General features: G+C 48.2%; 1 protein-coding gene and 1 long non-coding RNA gene across 4 annotated transcripts in view; one reads left to right on the top strand and one right to left on the bottom strand.

The window, feature by feature from the left end:
• Nucleotides 1-21,085, top strand: part of LOC135911114 (uncharacterized) — a 94,826-nt gene that overhangs the window by 24,398 nt on the left and 49,343 nt on the right. The gene's annotated exons all lie outside the window — the stretch shown is intronic.
• Nucleotides 14,165-21,085, bottom strand: part of LOC135911110 (uncharacterized) — a 37,154-nt gene continuing 30,233 nt past the window's right edge. Inside the window, exon 4 of the mRNA XM_065443225.1 lies at nucleotides 14,165-14,621. Coding sequence (XP_065299297.1) covers nucleotides 14,411-14,621 — 211 coding nt within the window. The 3' untranslated portion in view covers nucleotides 14,165-14,410. The remainder of the gene's footprint in view (nucleotides 14,622-21,085) is intronic.

Raw genomic sequence — 21,085 nt, forward strand, 5'->3', positions numbered from 1 at the left:
GGTGAGACCTTCAGTTCTTTGTCACGCTGTTACAAAAGTCTAATGGTTCAACGCCCGAGTAAAAAAAAAAAAAAAATCAGCTGTGGTATTCCAAGAAGCCTAAGGGCAGAACAGTTCGTGTATTGAATTTCGGGAATCTGTTAAATCACAGTAAAAAAATGGTACAAATAAAAGAACCGACCCTTCTTTTTCGACTACGTGCTTCCTTTCCATAGCGTTCATTTACCTCCTCTGTTCGCCATTTACGTAACGTCTGTCATTGGCTTGCGAAATACACCTACTCGCAATACTACCAATGCAGACGTGATATTCGTATGCGGGCTCACCGTCATTGCTCTTTGCGACCGTCTGTTTGCACAATAATCGTCTGCAACAGGTTCGTGGGGGAGGAACGCCTGCACGGATGGCCAGCATGGCCTCCGTCTGAAATCCTTCTTCTCTCTCATTTTTTTTCCTTCGTTATTCAGTTTTCCGGATGCGTCGTACGTGTCCGTGGCTATCGAAAAGTCTAACCTTCGTTATACACGTCTTCCCGCATGCAGTGCGATGAACTGGAGACAAAAAAATGTAGAAACTGTGATGATGTCACTTGTGTGTCGTCCGCCGAAGAGAAGTTTCGTTCGTGTTTTTCGCAAGGTAACGCTGCTCGACGCTTTGACGAGGTGGGATTAGTCTTCACGAAGGAAGTGGCGATGCGCAGGCGGAAAAGGCGCGCGAAAACACACCACCCTTGTGGGCGTGAAAGCCTCGGTTAGGAAAAACGAAAAGCAAAGTGTGTACCGCACGTTCGGGTGGAGAGGGAGTCGTCTGACAACTCCTCCTATGTGAATTGTAGAGCATGCGGAGCAAAGATGGCACGCTACGAAAACAAAGCTCTAAAAATTTGCCTCGTTGAAACCAGGGCGTAGTACTGTGCAACGTTCTAAATCACAGAGTTGCCGTTAGGTCTTCACCGTTGTGTTCAGTGGGCTTCTCCGTGTAATGCACAGTACAATCTAGTATGAGAGAAGGAATGCCTGTTGAGAAGGTCAGCCAGAGTACCAGTCATACGATTCACGCTAAGACCAGACGATCTGGTTTAAACGAGCCGTCTGGTCAGATCTGCAGCTGCAGCTAGATGGTCTAAATTAAACGTCGCCTACTCCAGCGCGCGGCCTCATGATACGTGGTGAGAGGTAATAAGTCGTCTATAGCAGTTGATATAAGAGGGAATAAGAGCGCACACTAAACGATTACTTTTTTTCGTGTGTACATCCATTTACTGTTTTCTGTATGTAGCTATAGCCACCACATACTCTTAATGTTTTGACGCAAAACTCCAGAAAAGCTTGGTTTGCTGATTTTGCTGCGAACTGTAAGCTGGCGACACTCGGCTCGGCATTTGAACCGTCTCTGTGCGCGTGCTTCCCGTCGCCCTGCACGGTTTAAAGGGGCACGGGAGCCAGAAAAGGGTGTTGCTCGCAATCCCGCAGGATTCCAGAGCACAGAGATCACGACCAACGTGTCGGGGGCGTATTACGCAGGCGCCGAATCGTGGGGCCGCGAGGATGCGCGGCCGACGAGATAGCGTTCCCCAGACTTCTCTTTAAGGCCTCCTTTTTGTACAAGTGCGGCGTTTCTTTTTTTCTCTTTTTTTTGGTATATGTCTTGCTCTTCGCGGTTGGGCTTTCTTTTTCTTCTTTGGTCATTTGAAGTGCTGCGCCGTCTATGAAAGGATGAACACGCACCCTCCGCATGGTCACTGAGGAAGGTCGTCATTTGCGAGTTTTCTTTATATATACATTTTTAAGAAAACTAAGGAAAAACATAAGAGGGGGGAGTCAGTGTGAGGAAGGGGGAAGGAGGATTGGTGAATCTCCTCGCGGTGAAAGATATTGTAAAGCAACGAGTTCTGTTTAGGGGAACTACCATATGGTTAAACTACAGAACTAATGGGTAATGTACATACCTGAGATAAATAAATAAATAAATAAATAAATAAATAAATAAATAAATAAATAAATAAATAAATAAATAAATAAATAAATAGTAATAATAATAACAAAAGCCCTTTTAGAAGTTCTTGATCTATTGCGTATGTTTGCATGTGGTCGGATATACCATTTGTTTACAAAGTGATCATGAAAGATTTTCCTCGGGCGATGGACCCCTGGCAGCCTAGCCCCGGGCACCAACATCAACAACCGTTGGACAAATAAAGTTTATTCCTATCCTATCCTATTAAAGCAGAAGACAGGACCGAATTATTTTCCTTTTCTTTTCCAATATCATCTATGATAAAACCGCATTTTACTGTATACTGCTTAGGATTTGCCTTCGAGCTTATTCATGGACGGTCGGCAGTTCATTCCAGAAAGCAAAAATTAATATAAAGTACAATAGATAAAATCACTCTTTTGACACGTGATGTCATTGTCGTTTATAACTCTTTGCATTCCGACACGGGAAAGACGATCCAGGCTATATACGTACGGATGACCGTGAGCCATCTGTCAAAATAACGGTCATACGATTCCCGCTGACGGAGACCGCAGGTGATTTGAATTCCCATAGTGGCAACACGATATTCGGTGGGAGCAGACGACGTGAGTGGCCGTCTGCTCAACTTAACAGTGCAGCATACGGTGCGGAAGAAGACCATCTCTCCCGTGTCAGCGCAGACGAACACGAGAAGAGGGGGGGTCCGAGCGATAGCTGTTGAAACACTCTCCCATCGACGCAATCTGACATAGCCGAGATTCTTGCACGTAATTCTCCCGCTATTGTATTACGTACAGCGCCGTATATAGAACCTCCCAAAGTGGGGCATTCCATTAGGGAAAGCATCCTCGGCGGCCTCGTTCGTCGACAACATTGCGAGCGAGGATTCCTGTGCTTGTCGAACGAGATTCTCGTAGTAAGCGCGATCAAGGTGAACCTCTCTGGCAGCAGACGGAGCCTATGTTGCTTCATCGACTGCTCCGCAGCTCTTTGTTTCTGAGCTTACCCTCGCCCATCGTGGCTCTCCTCGCAACACGTCACTCGCCCGCCATTTTCGCTGCCGTTTTTTTTTTCTTCCGCATTCTCGAATCGCGTGCGAGCATGCGTGGTTGTGGCGGACACGCCATGCGGTCAAAGGCACGCCATTTGCAGCGTCGCTTCATGCGCCGCCGCTCGCGTGAAAAGTCATCGTCGGCTATAATCCGGATGATTCATCGGCTGCATCCTTCACGGTGGCGCCTCTGTTGTGTTCGCCGACTACTAAAGCCAGGCGCCTGACATTTTCGAAGGGCGATTTGATCGAGCGGCTTCAGCTCGGGCCGAAGCTATGTAGCTTTTCCTTCTTTTTTTTTCTGCGTATATATATATTTATATATTCAATTCCGGGTTTTTTTCTTTCGTGCGCTCTATCAGAAAACCGCGATAACACTGATGAGGAACGCCTATATCCGATGTCGGCAACCACATTGCTTTAGTCGCCGTCGCAACTATAATTTATGTGCCACGTATTCTCTGTGGCAGCTGCGGTCTCAAATCTTCCCAGAGAAAAACAAGAGTATTTACGGCACTTGACGCGGTGATGGTGATTTAGCGGCGATGTTGAATTAGTGGCTTTGGTGGAAGCAGTAGTGGAGGCAGCAGTCAATTCGACTTCTCTTAATCCGACATTTCGCCTAATTCGAACAGAAACGCGTTAAGAAAGTCCCGGCGATAAATAATGCATTGCTATGGAAAAGAAAAACTCGTTTAGTTCGAACCCGAAAGACTGAGCTTAGGGTAATTAGACCCCTATCGGCGTTTCGCCCTCTAACCCCCCCCCCCCAACCCACCCCCCTCTCCATGCGCGTTGCTAAATCATTTAAAACAATAAATTTAGCAGACGCGGCGCTACTGCTCTTGTCTCTTCTGAGGGTGCTCTCTTCGCCGAAGGCCACTGACCGGCGACGATACTGTCAGCAACGCGGCGGTCTAACGCTGCAGCAATTCGTTTAAACATGTCGGCACTCTTCATTGCATGCTGGTTGAATCGCTCCAGAAGAGGAAGAAGAAAATACATTACAAACTACTTCAAGCGATAATAGAATGTTGGAACTCGCTGATTTTGCCGCCGTTTCGGAATTTGACCAAATCTTGCGGTTCCGCACGGGTCGGATTAACGGAAGGTAATTCGCTGTCCATCTCGGTACATTTTCGAAGTAATAATATTGTAGTAGTTGAATTGAATTCTGGGGTTTTACGTGCTAAAACCACGATTTGATTATGAGGCACGCTGTATAGTGCGGACTCCGAAATAATTTTGGTCACCAGGGGATTTTTAACGTGTGCCAATGCAGGGGACACGGGCGTTTTTGCATTTCGCCCCATCGAAATGCGGCCGCTGCTGCCGGGATTTGATCCCGCGACTTCGTGCTTAGCAGCGCAGCACCATATATAGCTGCTGAGCCACCGCGATGGGTGGTAGTAGCGGCAACAGTAGCGGCAGTGGCTGTGGTGGTAGTAGTGGTGGTACTACTACTAGTAGCAGTAATGCATTCGGTGAGAGGGTCAAGCTTGAATGCCCGAAAAAGTGCAGAGGATAGTCCACGTGAGTTATGTATCTGGCTATAACAGGCGTGTAACAGGATATGCACTTTCGTATGTGCATCGTGCAACGGATGAAATGCAATAACACATTACGCGCTTATCGCACTATACATAGACGCAGTGCGAGTGGACGCGCGGCTGCAAACGAGCATTCAAGCGCCGCGAATCGGTGTCGTCCCGTAACCCAACGCACGGATAATATCGCTGTCGACATTCTTTCTCTCTCGCACACACAGACACACACGCACACGATATATATATATATATATATATATATATATATATATATATATATATATATATATATATATATATATATATATATATATATATATACGTGTTGTACATTTACTGCATGCGAGCAGCGTTTATCGCAGAAAATGTTTTTTTTTTTCGCGAAGCGGAGCAGGAGAGGTAGATTTTGTTTCGCTGTTGTCTTTTCTTGCCTGTATGCGTGTGCTTCGAAACGAATTCCTCACAAAACTGAAACTGGTGCCTCGGCACATAATATGCTGCGGTTTCGCGCTACCGTAGCCGACAAGGGAGGTGGATATATATATATATATATATATATATATATATATATATATATATATATATATATATATATATATATATATATATATATATATATATATATATATATATATATATATATATATATATATATATATATATATGTATTTGTGTAACGGCCGCGGACGAGAGAAATGGGCATGACATGTGGAGGAGATCCTGAGGCCGATTCGGGCACGGAAAATCGTGAGCGCGCCCACCGGCAAAACGTCGGCGACGTCTACGGTCAGTTGTGAATAGGGCACATCAAAGCTGGCGGCATGTTTCGTCGAGATCTAGCCGCTGTGTGGCTTGCAACGCCGCCGGCACAGCGACCGGTCCCGGCGAAGAACGGGGCACTGTATGGCAACCGAAGAAGGAGTATGGCCGACTGAGGCGAGCAATGAAGCGATCAGTGTCTGCGCCGCCGTTAGCATTGGCTCGCCCGCATCGCGCGGGCTATACCTCTTCAGAATAAAAAACGGGAACAGCGCAACACAGGACGAGCGAGTAACGAGCACAGCACAGAGCGCTGAGCCTCTTTACCTGTGTTGCGCTATTCCTGTTTTTATTCTGAAGATGAACCAACCAGCCCCTCTGAACAAACACACTGCTGCCTCTTATTTTCCTTCTTGTATTCTAACTCGATGGGTAGCGTTGCCTACGTGCAAGGTGGCGAGAAGAAGCGCGATCGGCTGCTTGCGGATCACGCAAGCGGCTGTGAATTGCGTACAAGTTTTGCAGCCCTGTGCGAACCGAAGCTAGCGTTGCAGGCTAGTGTTTACCGCTACCCTCGTCGACGTAGACGTCTGCTGCCAATCATCAACCAGACGGCTTTGCGAAATGTGACGCCGTAGGTCATGCAGTTTACTTGCCGAGTCTGAAACAACAATTACAAAAGAACAACGGAGCAAATAAAAACTTGCAATATATATATATATATATATATATATATATATATATATATATATATATATATATATGTAGGCAGACCCAACGAACTTGTTGAAATGTATGTGAGGCGAAGTTTTCGTGAAGGTGTAACTAAATAAATAAAGCAGTACTTGGTCGACCAAGTCGCCGAAAAAGAAAACTTGCCACTGGGGAGACATGCTCAGGCTGGTGAGGTGCGAGTGATCGTATATCTTCGTCGTGTCGTCGTCGGCGGTGGTGAATGCGTGCTGTCGTCGTGCCACAATACATAAGGCGGTGCTAAGCATTTTAATCGCGTAGGCATGCGCAGGGATCTTCGCTATAGGGGTGCTAAACTAAAGCTTTATTTAGACCAAACTTCCTTGCAAAGGTCCCCCCCCCCCCCCTTCCCCACCCCAACTTTTCATCGCGTGTTACCCACCTCGGGATATTTTGCGGCGGACATTCAACGAAAAATGGGAGCACTCAGCTTAGGATATAATATTGTGGCACAAGGATTAAAGAATATTCTACAACAGCGGTGTAACAATATTTCATATGTATTCAATAATTGCTTGTCACACTTGCAATGTGAAATGTGGATGTTTATTGTGCAGTGTGTATTTTACCCACTGCTTTCTCTTGTTATACAAGGAAATCTTCATGGTGTTGAATGACGCGCAGTCATAAATGTGTAGGTTTATTTCCCGACATTTTCTTATAGCACGAATACCCTTTTAAAAAAGGTTACTACTTTCTAAGAATTAAAAACCTAAAAAAAAAATCTTGCATTGTGCGTTATCTCAGTAAAGGTTCTAGTGTTTCCGCATCCTGTATCTAAAGCAAAAACCTGCAATCTTTTGATCAATGCTGAACATGATCAAAATGGCTCGCAGACAGCGCAATAACCTGCCCAACAAAAGGCAAAACCAACTATCGAAGGCGCTCATGGGACAAGCGATCTAATGACTTGTACTCGGTTTGCCTACCCCGAGCAGCCCTGGCGAGAGAAGGGGGGTGGCACCCCTGTACGCACGCCTATGGAAGTACGAGGACTACCGAGTTATATTGGCTCACGCATTATAACGCCTTCAGGTCGCTTCGAAATTTTAATATTGCCGCATTTATCCCGAATGTCGTCCGCACCGGAAACGTAACGTGCCCGATGCGACTCCGCGCCGTGATTTCCCACGGCGCCTATCGTGACGGCGAAACAAGGGCATGCACCGGTCGTCCGGCAGGCGTCTTCATATGGCGGCAAAAGATGCCGTGCGTGAAAGTGATCGAGGCTGCGCGCATATGGCGGCTGCGAACGCATGCCTAGCGGAATACCGCAACGCGCCTGGCAACCACCGCGTGCCGCCTGATTGCAGACGTGCGCGGCGGCTCAATAGCAGACGATACGTTGGTCGGGGGCGCCGCCGGAGGCGATGTCGTGACGAAAACGTTGCTGCGCGCTCTGTCGTGAGCGGCGTTCCCTATCGCTGCAAAAACAATGGATCGTAGTACATGCGAAGACGCTAATGGTTCTTTCGCGCGTTCTAATTCCCTCGAAACAGCGCCGCGCGAAGCCGGAAACGATGGATCAATCCCAAGAGCGCGCGCGCGCGGCGGCGGCGAGGAGAAAGTGCGCACCGTTAGGCCTAGCAAAACAAAGCAAAACTTCTCGCGCGGCGTCTCTCTCTCACTCTCTCTTTTGTTGTTCAGTTTGGCTGCGTAGCTGGGCCACACTGACTGCGCAGTTCAATGGGATAATAATTGCGACGACGTGCCGAGATAATGGTAGCGTGCTGCCTTGCTTTCTAAATTGATGATCATCGGTATCGAGCATTGCAAACCATTACTCTATAGATGTATGCACGGTCGATCGTTTGTATATATTTATTTGTTTTGATTCAGCGAAGCAACCGGAACATTAAATAGGCTGTGAGTGCCTTTAAATGAGCGATTACGGGATTTTCAGAAACCATTATACGTATACGTGTTTCTGCTTTTTAGTTTTAAGCACTTGCCTGCCTTACGGCAGGTTTTTGCTTTTAACATGCAGTTCAACACGAAAGGGCTCGACCGGTTTGCATACGTCATTCGCACCCTGTTAACGATGGTTCGCGTTATGCGGCACGCAAGTTTGTTTAGCAAATTAACCAGGCTGCGCAAATAAGGACGCGTTACATACGCGCGGGAGAAGAGCAACAGGACGACTGTTGTAATCAATTTATCGGTCCGCCGGTCCTGCGTGTACGTGAGAGTGCGTTTGCGTTTACTATCCGTCACTAAATTATGAGGCTCAAATTCTTCAGTCACGCACTCACGGAAACATGTTATGCGCCTCGAACGTCGCCTTGTCCAAATTCAGGCAGCACATACTGCACGTATACATATACATATATATATATATATATATATATATATATATATATATATATATATATATATATATATATATATATATATATATATACGTGCTCGGTCGCGCTCTGTTGGGGTTCCAAGAAAAGAAAGAAATTACCACAACGCACACCAAACTTTATTACTATCTTTTAATACAACAAAGGGGGAGGGGTGAGTACCGTCGAGATAAATGCGGCTCTTTAGGGCATGGAGGTGCTTTTGGTTATGCCGGCACATGCAGATTACCGCACAATTGATATTTATTAACTTATTCACTTCCTTATTTATTAGTTTGTTAGTTGCTCCTAGACTAAGTGTCAGGCATTAAAGGGACGCTAAAGAGAAATATAGCAATAACTAACTAACTAACTAACTAACTAACTAACTAACTAACTAACTAACTAACTAACTAACTAACTAAATAAATAAATAATTTTTCAGGTGTTTATACTCGTTAATTTTGCGGTAGGAGGTTGACCACTAAAAGAAACAATGAAAGCCAATGCTCAGTTTCGTTTAATTTCGTGCCCAAATTCTGGCGCCGGTATACGTGAGTGCGACGTCACGGATGTCGGTGCATTTTCTTGCATTTATTCGGGCGGTTGTGGTACAGTAAACGTTTTTCAATCTCGCCAAGTTCAGTACTTGCCTCCTCAAAAATGCAATGTACTCCATCTTTATTTATCAAGAATAGAATTATCTCGATCAGAGAAGACCCTGTCAAGATCCTTGACGTTACGACAAGCGGCAATTTCAAGGCGTCATTGTCGACCCGGCTTCGTGTCTGCCTCAATTTCAGACTTATCAGGCCTTCTGTCATGATAGCAGTGATCTGTTATTGTATTGCAGAAGGGTAACTTACTGACACAGCTAACTGTTTTTAACTCTGTAGTGTCAGAGCAGTATAGCGGGTTTAAGAAAGTGCAAACACATTGTCGCTACACGATGGAGGACAATAACGTGGGACGAGGTACACTGTATAATATTTTAAGAATAGGCGTGAATAGGCAAAAAGCGTTATAAAATGCCGTACTCGATTTTGTACACAGCAATAAAATATGACGTACAAGAAGACAGGAAATGTTTGATGACTTTGGCGAACAGCAGTCGCGCTTCGCCAACTTATATGTAGCGTGCGTAATGTGCAAAATGTTATTGAACGTAAGCTACTATGCGCCGACAGCAGTCGCTTATGACGAGTCAGAGAAACTCAGTGTTATATATTCAGGTCAAGTCCCTAACTGTACGGGAGAAAAATGAATTACTGAATGTATTAGTTTTACAAAAGATATCTATTTACTGTGAAAGGACGTTATAATAACATTTGATTGAAGACAGTTCTTAATTTTAAGTCAGGTGACTTCCGGTGTCACGAAACTGAATTATCCAAGAAACATGCTTACACGTTCATGCACGACAATGCCATATGTACGAGACGGCGCCGTTGTGCTGTAGGATTGAAATATTGTTGTAGATATCTCATGACCATCTGCGAAAAAGGTAGTATTTCAGTTTTAAAGTGTATCATGACACGATTCGTAAGTTTCTACAAATATTGTGACGAGATCTAGGATGTGTGGGGTGAGTCCGGTTCTTCATAGAGGATTAGTTCCCAGTGACAGAGACGTAGTCTATGCGGTGGCTTGAGGTATGCGAAGAAATGCGTCGCGTCTAAATCTATTTCCGTCCAGTTGTGTGATGTGCTGACTGTAAGGTAGAAATATTTTGACAAAAGGCCCGCTGCTTTGGCGATTTTGGCCAAGTGCACACACGTGCGCCCTCACTTCATCCGCTATCTCCAAAAGCGCCCATTCAGTGTAGTCTAGTACAGACGGTCATCGCTGATACGGCGAAGCAGGTGCACGCTTTTGATGCTAATGGCGTTTTTCTTTCTTTCCACCTTATCAAGGTAAAGTTTCTGTTCTCGTCGTCTCTCCCTGTCTCTCCGCTTTTTATGTGTACGCAAAAGCAGACCCTAGTACGGTATTTGTGACATTAAAAAAAAATCTCATGTTTCTCTCTGGAGCAGACGACGTTCCCAGCGCGGCAGACGACGTCGCTCTTATTTCAGTAGCACGCAGAAGCCCGGCAAGCGTTCTGGCGCCCTGTTTTCCCGTTTTGTCCAGGAATCACGTTGGCCAAGAGACGTAGAAAAAGCCAAGCAAAAGAAGAAGAAAAACAAGAAACGTACAAACGGCCATGTTGTGCGGAGTGCGGAGGCAGAGCAAAAAAAACGAAAAAGCTTATGACGACGATTAGGAGACAGAAAGGCGTAAATGACGAAAAGCAAGAAGCGCGAAAAACAAAAACAAAAGACCTCTCTCTTCCTCTGAGCCGAGCCGTAAAGCGAAGAAACCAGGGTACCGCTAGCAACATCGGTCATAGGAAAGAGGAGAAATGTGAAAGAGAAAAGGCTTGAGGCGGCGGCCAAATCGAGTCAAGTACCTAGCCGAGTTAAGGCAGCTGGAGCGCCCACGGTATGCCAGAACTCAATCCGTGCAGCGTTATGGTGTTAGCGAGACGTGCCGAGGCGTCCACTATTGCGCGGAAACAAATATTACCACGCTTTGGCAGCGTTTGCACTGGTTATCAAGACAAATGATGTCTGTGGATGTGAAACCGCCTTTTTCTCCAACGACAGTCCGCACGTTCTTTCTGCCGGTTTGACGCTAGATCGCGTGCACTGCTTCAAAGCAATTCTTCCAGGACACACCACTTTAACTGTGTTGCATTGAATCTAGTTGATAAGGACCATGAAGACTCATCCTACACATGAGAAAAAAATATATAAAAGATCGTTACGTGAAGAATTCATGACATGACGCCACGTCGCGCGTCTTGCTGCGTCGTCTGCTCCAGAGCAAACGATGTCGCGTCTACGGACGTGTGCGTTGCGGAGTAACACAACGTGCATCGACGCGGTCTCTCTCCTGATTGGCTCCAGCTTCCTCTGAGTCCCCGCGAGTGTTGCACGGATTTAGCCGGATAGACGGCGTCAGGCCTCGTCTGCACCGACCCGGAGATCGTGACGCGAGAGGCTCGTAGGTAGGGCGAAGAAGGAGACCGTCGGTGAATGAATTCAGAAAGAGAAAAGGCAAACGGTCAAGCCCCCACCGGAATGCACCGACGAGAAAGGGGCCCGCAAAAACGCGGGGAGGGGACGCTGAGTTTAGGAGGCCGATTGAAGGAGGAGGAGGAAAAGAGAGAGAGAGGGGGGGGGGTGCGATGGGCCGTTTGTTACGCAAGCAACGGGTACAACGACGACGACGAAGTATACGGCGTGGCCGGCGGCGGTACTGACCGACCGGGCGGCATGCGACCCACACGTCGCGCGGCGTTTCACCCGCGAGGCACAATTTCCCCGGTCTCCTTTCCTCTTCTTTCTCCGTTGCTCCTTGGGCGCGCTCTTCCTCGATAACGTGCACGAGGTATGCGTGTGCCCGCCGTTGCGTGGAACGGGTCATCGAGACACGACTTCCCAGTGGCGTTAGGGTGCACACGCACGTGTGTGTATGTGCGCGATGCCGGCGTGTGCTCGTTCAGCGCCCCTGAACTTGGCGTTTTCCCCCGTTCGCCGTGGAAATACACACCACGCCACAAAGGGCTGGCCTTTAAGCGTAAATTCCTTGCAGCGGCGTCTGCAGCCGCACGCGCCGAACGATGCTCGATACCGGTGGGGCGAGTGCAAAAGGAGGCTGGGATGATCGCGTGTAACCGACGCCCAGATACGCGTGTTTACGTTGTGTTTGAGCACCGCCTCTGTGACTCGAGGCTTGATCCTTCACACTGCGTGCTCCATCGTTAAGGTGCTTCAGCGAATATCATGGCTGACCTTTTACCGTTGTACTTCACCTTCACCAGATTACCAGGGCCCTGTGCTGCACGCGATTTAATAAACAACAAAGCCTTGCACATGCGCTGCTGTTTAATATCGTATACTAGAGCTAAACGAAATCACTCGAAGTTCTGCAGCGTTACACCGAAATTGCGACAGATTTGGACGTAGCGTACGGTGACATGGTGCCATCCCGCGAAGCTTCACTCACTCACTCACTCACTCGCTCGCTCCCGAGCGCTTTCTTTCTTTGAAATAATTTCATATGTTCATTGCCGCTGATTTTTGCCCAAGTGAATAGAAAAATTCGGAGGAATGATTTTCTTCCTCCGTGAGAAGAAGGGATTTTATGGCTGTGTTTTGACTACGGTGGACGTACGTAATTCTGAAAGCTATCATGCCTTGCTCTTGGAAGCACTGTGAATTCTTGGTGCAGTCGTTTATACTACCGTACAGCGCTCTCTTCTCTGCAACACTCCGAACTACTATTGCCACGCATGCTGAAGTATATATTCATGTATGTGCTTAAGTTTTCATTTCAACCTTAAGTTTCCGTTTGCAAGCTTCCTTTTATCTCGGCAGACCTGGCGTGGAGCAGCGAGCCAGTGCTGTCGTTTTCGATCAGTTTCCACCTTTGTCCATTTTTCTTCTGGCCTTCACGGCGTGTGAGCCACAGCGCAAGAAACGCTCTTAGCTGCGCCATCTAGCCGAATGCCGAGAAACCTTCCGTTCGCATGGACGAGGAAATGTAAAGAAACGAGGCAACGCGGAGACGAAATCCTCGGCGTGGTATTAAACCGCGGCGCGCGACCTAGAAGAAGAAGCTGACGTCGAATAGAGCAGCCACACGCGCTGCTTTCGCTCCGTGAATCACCGTAACGGGCGCAGTTTATGTATGCGGCTACCAGATTCCGATGGGCGTGCTCCGATGGTACAAGCCAATCTCGAGTTACAGACGCTGTCTTGGCAAGCGTTCACACGCTTAGCTGTTCTTATATCGTTACACGAAAATAAATAAATAAATAAATACTTTTGTGTAGAGTCCATTGTTTGCGAATGCGACCCTTTTGGAATTGCCTGCGTCTCTTCGATCGCTTTAGATATTTCTTACTCTGTTCGTCATTCGCAAACGATTGTTTCTGAAAATGCGCAACTCATCATTTGGTAGTCCTTTCGAGTTTTGTATACGGGCAGTGCTCGACCTCGTAAGGTCAAGCAGGACTTTTACGTTTTAAGGTGCCACCGCTTCATTTCAGATGTCCCACTTTTGCACATATCTTTCTCGCTCGCTCGCACGCCTCCCCCCTCCCCGACGCCCCCTCTTCAATCCCTTAAATGGATAAGCACATAATTTGGACAAGCAGATATTGGGTAGCGTGGCCATCTTTATTTGACCTTGACAGCTTCGACAAGCGACCAGCTAGTGTCGTGCTTTGACGCTAGGGCTACTAGTGGCGCTGCTGCTTTTTTTTTTGTGCACATCTTTTCTCACCCCTGTGTCCTTCACCTTGAAACTGAACAGTAGTTCCACGGTTAGTAGAAACTCACGTGAAAGGTTAGATGGAACGGGAGCTTGCCGAGTCTCATGAATGAAGCGCTCATGAAGCGCTTGTCCTTGTCCGCCTTTCTTGTTTCCGTGTTTTTATCGCGCTAAGTTACTACTTCAATCATGAATAGCGTTACGTGCTGTACCCGTTTTAGGCGTACTTGTCACGTTTCTACGACTATAGCTTCGAATGTCCCTCGACCTTTGTTCAAGGCCAGCTGCTGTCCCATTTTGTGTTTGCTGCTGTGAGATCCTCTGTTCCATTCGCTATCCCATTCGCTATCCCCTTCCTCCTACCATGTGCACACACACATACACAGACAAAAAAAAAAACAATAAAAAACGGCACTTTAACCCAGAAGAGCTTGGGCGAACCACTTTATTTTCTGTTTACCTCCGGGGACAAACTTCCAAGCAATCAGAGCAGACGGCGGATGTCATGCCAGCTGCTCTGATGCAGACGGCATCACTCGCCTCTTCGCAGGCGAACCCACATCATCGTTGCTCAGCAGCGATGGGGGGACAAAACACCCCCTCGCTCCCTTCTCTCTCTCTATCCCACGGCTGTGCCGCTCCCGTGTTCAGGGGCACAAACCGAGCGCCGGCTGTCAGGCGCCGAACGCGACGGATGTCGGCGTCTTGCTGCGGAACGCGGCGAGGAAAGAGCCGAGCAGGACGAGGCTGGAACCGGTGCCGAGCGAGACGTAGAAGAAGGGCGTGGCCTGTACGAAGACGTTGAAGATCCAGCCGAATGCCAGGATGGAGAAGCCGGACACGAGGGATATCCAGATGCACACCATCAGCAGCGCGGCCAGTGACCTGCGTGGCAGCGGAGAAAGGCCGAGTTAGATCGTTAGATTATTCATCTGGAAGTCTATCTATCATTTTGACGTGTGTCATATCACTTTGTTGAGCAGAAAATTGTCGCGGAAGATACCGTTTCTGCATCTCAATTTGAGATACCCACGACAAAACCGTCGAGTTGAGGCTTTTTCTACGTGACCACCCTGTAGGGGGCTTTGTGTAAATCAGCCAGTGCCGCATGTCATATGAAAGGTACCATAATCCACAACAGGTGGCGCCATTCCAGTGCTCTTATTCTTTCCCCAGTATATCGCTTACGAAAGCTCTGTTGCTTCTACGAATGACGAATTCTTTACTATAGAAGCTTACTCTTTCAATCTAGCTCGATTGAATATTTTACTTTAGTATCCTTTTAGGGTCAGCGCGGTCATGTACAAATCAAAGGCTCGGCTCGGCTTTGTTCACTAGACCATCGCATACGTACCACTGATAACGTTTAAGTGAGGGGCATTATGAATGTAGATGATTAGTTCACATACAGAAGCAATTTGGATGGCTCTGCCTGGTTAAATTTACCCAATGTTTCATCAAACTGTGACTCGCAAATGCCACTTGTTACGTTGTAATGAGAGTATAATGGGCAAGGGTTCTCGCACTTTAGAAAAATTCATGACAGAGCAGTGCCTTAACTTTTTATTAGTTGCTTGGGGAGCTTAGCCATGACGATATCGTGAATTACGACAGGCCATTGCCGTTTACTACAACCATTGTTTTACATTTCTACAAGCAAACAACCTTGTTAACTTGTTATGTTTTAGTGAAAGAGTATTCACACATTTTGTAGCGTCCTGGAACCGAGCATCCAAAAACGATAAACCACATCGTATGGACTAACTGCGTGTTTGTTTTACAAACATGTGGTAATACAGGTAAGGAGAGTAGACAAATGTATTGGCATTTTGGATCCTTCGCTGCTCGCCGCGTCGAATTACAAACCTATGCAGAGCAACTTTGGAAAACTTGGCCACGCCGATTAATCTCGCCTGTTGAGAAATGTCATGCCTGTAGGATTCGTCAAAAATACGGAATACGATGGTAGCGCCGCAGCGTCGCTGTGGCGTCATACTCTGCAGGTTGTCTATATATAGCGGAAATCGTTACGCAACGGCTCTGTTTTTGCCACCGGGAACGTGTACGAGCCTCCCGCACGGCCTCTGTTTTCTCACGCAACGGTACTAGAACAAAGCGTATAGGAAGCAATGCCATCCGGGAAGTCGTCCAGCAGCGCCAACCGGCAAAGCAGTAAAACGAGCACACAAAGACACCGCATCGGGCATATTGCGCACAATGGCGGCGACGCCTAAAAGGTGTTACGCGACCGCCGCGGGGTGACAAGCGTTCGGTCACGCACGCGTGTTTCGATCCCGGCAGGGGGAGCGGCCGCCATTGTTTGCAGTGGGAACAGACGACGAACGCGGACGCCTTAATTATCGTCTGCTTTCACGCGCGTCCAGCAGACAGCTTTCCCAAAGACTCGCGCGCCACGCGTGGCGGGCACTGCGAACTTCGTGCACGTTCTACCCATCAGAGAAAGCGCGTTTCTGGCGTTTGTTGTTTTAATGAGCCACGTTGCAATCGGCAACGAGAGAAAAGGCTTGCTTCCTCGTTTTGTCGGCAGCGCTACGAGATAGGCAAGAGCCCTGCAAAACTGTAGAAGTGATTTGCTCCATCAATTGGGACCCAGTCACACAGGCGTGACCAGGTGACGTATGTCGTTATAAGAAGCCAACAAACAATGACGCCGCGAGGACAGCATAGAAGAAATTACCGTAGTTCTTCATTGAATCATAGAAGTGATACATAAGTGTATCATAAGAGACAGAAGTTTGCAGGGACGACATGACCACAATTAGTACATGACCGGGATTGTTGGAGAAGTATGGGAGAGGCCTTTGCCCTGAAGTGGGTGTAACCAGGCTGATGATGATGATGATGATGATGATGACATAAGTGGAAGTTAAAGTAGATGAAAAAACAACTTGCCGCAGGATGGTAACGAACCCACGCCTTCGCATTACGCGTGCGATGTTTTCTGGGGTATTCGTGTTGATCAACTAGCATTAAAATGCGGAGTGTTATCCTGCGCCACACCTCGCAGCCATGACGGCGGATGTGGAACATCCTTTTTTGCCGTAGGCGTCAGGTGTACGTGAACTTTTTTGGGCGAAGGCAACTGGTTAACAAACCCACACATGCTACCTGAAGGCATCACTGCTGGGATATATATGCGCGTTTCTCTACTCCTGCAAGCATCCTACGATTAAGAGTTGCGAAAATAACTTTTTTTTTTACTTTTTCTCGTTCTGTCTAGGCGCTTAACGTTAGGGCTATTTTTTTTTTCTTACGCTGGCTGCACAAGTGTAGCTAGCGCAGGTACTTTTTTTTTTTTTTAAAGCGAAAGCTTTACTGGCCGCGAACTTGCGATTTCGCCATGGCCTTGCTCCGAAGAGGCACATGACGTCACACCGCGTTCTTCGCCAGCTGCGTCGCATGCCTGATGACATGTCGGCGGATTGAAAAGGAGAGCTCACGTGCGCCGCAACCACAGTTGAGGCGGCAGTATGGACGGCGACGATTCTGATAAGCAGGAGGAGGCCTGGAATCGACATCGGAACGAAATGAAGAGGAAACGAATCGCCCAGGAAACAGAGGAACAACGCGCCGAACGACTCGCTAAACGCCGCAACATAGCTAGACAACCAGACTAACCTGGACTTGCAATCAAGATTGAACAAGGCTAACTATCCTATGCCTTAGCTTTAGCTACGTACAGTCGCGGTCAAAAATACGCGGCCCACGGCTCCAGTCGGCGGAGCGGCCGCGAGCCGCACCGCGGCGCTCGCGTCGGCGCTGCGAGAGTTTGCGCTCTGACGACAGGTATCTCCCTCGCTCTCGGGCGGATACGTAACACGGTTGATAAAGTTCAAGTGCATCGTTCAGCTGTTTCGAGATAGCGAGGGAGATACCTGTCGTCAGAGCGCAAACTCTCGCAGCGCCGACGCGAGCGCCGCGGTGCGGCTCGCGGCCGCTCCGCCGACTGGAGCCGTGGGCCGCGTATTTTTGACCGCGACTGTATGTCCTGGCATAGCCGAGCTAAGTCACTGCCAACTTTTTTACTTGGTGTAGAAAAGGGTAGCTCCGCCCACCTACACGAAGCCATTTTATTATAGCCGTAGTGTAGCACGAAAACTACGCTTTCTACACTGCAGTTTCAATGAGTAGGCAGCAGACGACAATACAAGCAGGCTGGCATTGCAAACGCGTGGCGCCATTTTGTCTGGGACTGTCAGCGGTGATGTAATGATGATAGTCAATATTGGCTGCAAGGACGGGAGCGAAGGGCTGGCGTGACCATGTGTCACAAAAGAAGGTGAGCTAATCTTCCAAGAATATATACCTATCTTGGTCGCTGATGGCGCGGGCTGTTTCATACTCCGCGCTGTATTATACGCATTGAGAAGTTGTCTTCGTGCACTGCGCATTCGCGATGTACATCGCTGCAGTTTGTCAAGATTTGTCTTGGCAAGCGTTCGAGCAAACTTTTCGTTGTTCCTAGCGCTCCACAGGTATAGGAAGCGGATTTGTAGGATTAAGAATTAATTGTTGCATGGGCTTGTTGGTCTTGCATTGCTGGTGAAGAAAATTAGCGCACCACAAAACAACGCACACCGGAAGGGAAGCAGTTGCCTTTGTCTTCCCTTCCTGGTTACGTTGTCGTTTGTTGCGCTAATTTTCTTCACCAGCAGTTTATAGGTTTAGTCGATGCAATGTTTTTTGAAGGCATGCATTCGCAGCGGAAAAATGATCATAAGTGCATGCCGGCAACCGTAATAAGCCGTGGAAGGGCACGGTTCTTACGGGACCAAGCAGCCCCCCTCGAGTCATCGAATTCGAAGAAATCGGGCGGTGGCCGCCATTTCGAGCGCGCACGCACCTCGACGTGCGTCGCGCCGCTTGAAACTCGTTTCACGTTACCGCGCGGTCCACTTAATCGAGCGTAGCTCGAAGCTGTGGCCCTGCGCTGCTACTGTTACGCCTCTAAACCAACGCGTGCGCGCTTGCGTCGCCAAGAGGGCCGCTCCCTATGGCTATTGATGAGATTAGGGTTCCCGATAGCGGACGACGAGACGCACGGAACAGGAGGCAGTCGATTGCCTGCACGGTCCGCGAGCCGCTCGCGTGGAAGCCGCTGACCTGAATCGTCTGCTCACGTGAAAGCGCCGCGGCGCCATGCGCGGGCGTGCGCCGCATATTTTACATGGTTTTTACGCTATGCAGATGCAATTGCTTATATGTGGGTTCCTCGACAGACGAACGTGTGCGCTGCTCGGAAGGAATCGTCTGCTCGCCCGTCTGGCGATTCGCCGCACGTTTTCATTCTGAGAATGCCGTCATGGGAAGGGATGGTTTGACGTAACTTCCTCTTCCATTCAGTGAAGTCCCTTCGAAGCTAATTAGCATGTGGGATGTGAAAGTCCCCCCATGTTCCGTGAACACATTTCCAGCAGACGCACTACTCCGCCATCTTTACGTAAAATATAGCTGCAACGCTTTAGCGCCAACAGGTAGTGCATCATTAAATTGTATTTTAGAAGGTTACCTAATGCTTCACGATTTCCAAAGATTCGGCCCATCAACACGGCGGTTCCTGGAAGCAGCCTCGGGGGAGTTCTTTATCTGATGCGAATGGCAATATCGCTTGCTTCGTGCTCTGATTGGTAGGGTGCCTTAATATCCCGAAGAAAAAGTAGTCCGGCGAACTGTCTTTCTCGTCGCTCGAGCGGTTTCGAAACCGGAAGCAGTCGTCACGAAGACCAGCAGATGCCCGAAGGCGTTGCGAATCGCGTGCTCGCGCAAGCGCGTCTGCCGCCGTTGCAGACGACGCCTACACCGCGTTGTCTGCGCTCGTCTTTTGTCTTGCCTTGAGACGTCTGCGAGGCGAGAAGACGCCGACGCCACGGGGTGTAGCAGACGCCGCGGTGTTATGCGCGGTCAGCCCACTCGATTTGGGGAGGTTTTGTCACCGCTGCCGGGGCCAGGCCCACGCGTGTTTGCGGAGAAAGGGCGTTCTGAATCTTTAAGTCACAGTTGTTACGCACGCTTCCTTTGAAGCAACACAACTGCTTGCGCAAAGGCATACATGATATTAAAACTCCTATCGAAATTGTTAAACACACATATTTTTTTCAGGCTGGGGATGAATGATTCACGAATTATTCGTCGTTAGCGTTTTTTGTCGAAATACACTCAGCATAATGAAGTGTTCACATGGGGTAAAAACGAAGCTAGATGTCTACAAGGCTACTGCACTACCTCGTAGAGCCTACATGCAATATCGTTATGACAAGCACACATACTCGCAGCCACAGAAGCATTAACTACATTTTAAGGGTCTTGAGCTGGGCTAGTTGGTTTTGGGTACATTATAGCGAAACAGCGCAGACGACGCTCTTGTCCGTTTATCACAAGTCCCGTCGTCTGCGTTGTTTCGCCATAATCTACATCGTTAACTACAAACCATATTAAACAAGCCAAACTATATCATTGGCAGAGACGTGCTGATCGACGTGACAGGCTGAGGTACCCGTCTAAATAATTGTGCTGATTCTACGCACTGTGGGAATCGATGTTATGCGAAGCTATTTGACAGGTGCCTGCTGGCTATCCATAGTTGTCTGGGTTTTCGCAAAGCGATACCAGTTGGCCCAATGTGTTTGTTTAAGCTGAGTAATGTTCGTGTGCGAGTCGCAAGTGTGCGTGTCTGTGACGACGACAACATGATGACGACCGCGTTGAAGACGATCGCATGGCAGAAATGGCATGACTTGTACGCTGGCCGTTTGACGCGAGCTTACGCCATGATGATTGTTTAGTTGTACATAAATGTAGTAAACGAGCGTAGGCGAGAAAAATACGAATTGTGGCGTCATCAGCGACTGTGTGTTACCACATCGTACGTGCCTATGGCTATGTCACTTGGTGTATGGTAAAACGACAATGCCATTTGTGCTCCAGTGAAGTTCTGATGGGGTTTTACGTGCCAAAACAACGATTTCATTACGAGGTACGCCGCAGTGGGGGTCTCCGGGTTTATTTTGACCACCAGGAGATCTTTCACGTGCCCGCAATGCAACGGGACACGAGCGCTTTTGCATTTCGCCCCCATCGAAATGCGGCCGCCGTGGCCGGGATTCGATCTCGCGACCTCGTGCTTAGCGGCGCAACACCACAGCGGACGAACGACCGCAGCAGGCACTCTGGCGAAGAAATGTTATAACACGATTGACTTGGTCCATCATGAGTCGGCACAACGTCGCACAGTTTCTAAGTAGCGTAATCTGCTATAGGAGGAAATTGCCGGGAAAAGTGTGCACGTCCTGGTGATAGTGCCGTCTAACGCGTCGCCTCGGAGCGCGAGC

This window comes from Dermacentor albipictus, chromosome 9 (genome assembly GCF_038994185.2).
Source record: "Dermacentor albipictus isolate Rhodes 1998 colony chromosome 9, USDA_Dalb.pri_finalv2, whole genome shotgun sequence".
NCBI lineage: Eukaryota > Metazoa > Arthropoda > Arachnida > Ixodida > Ixodidae > Dermacentor > Dermacentor albipictus.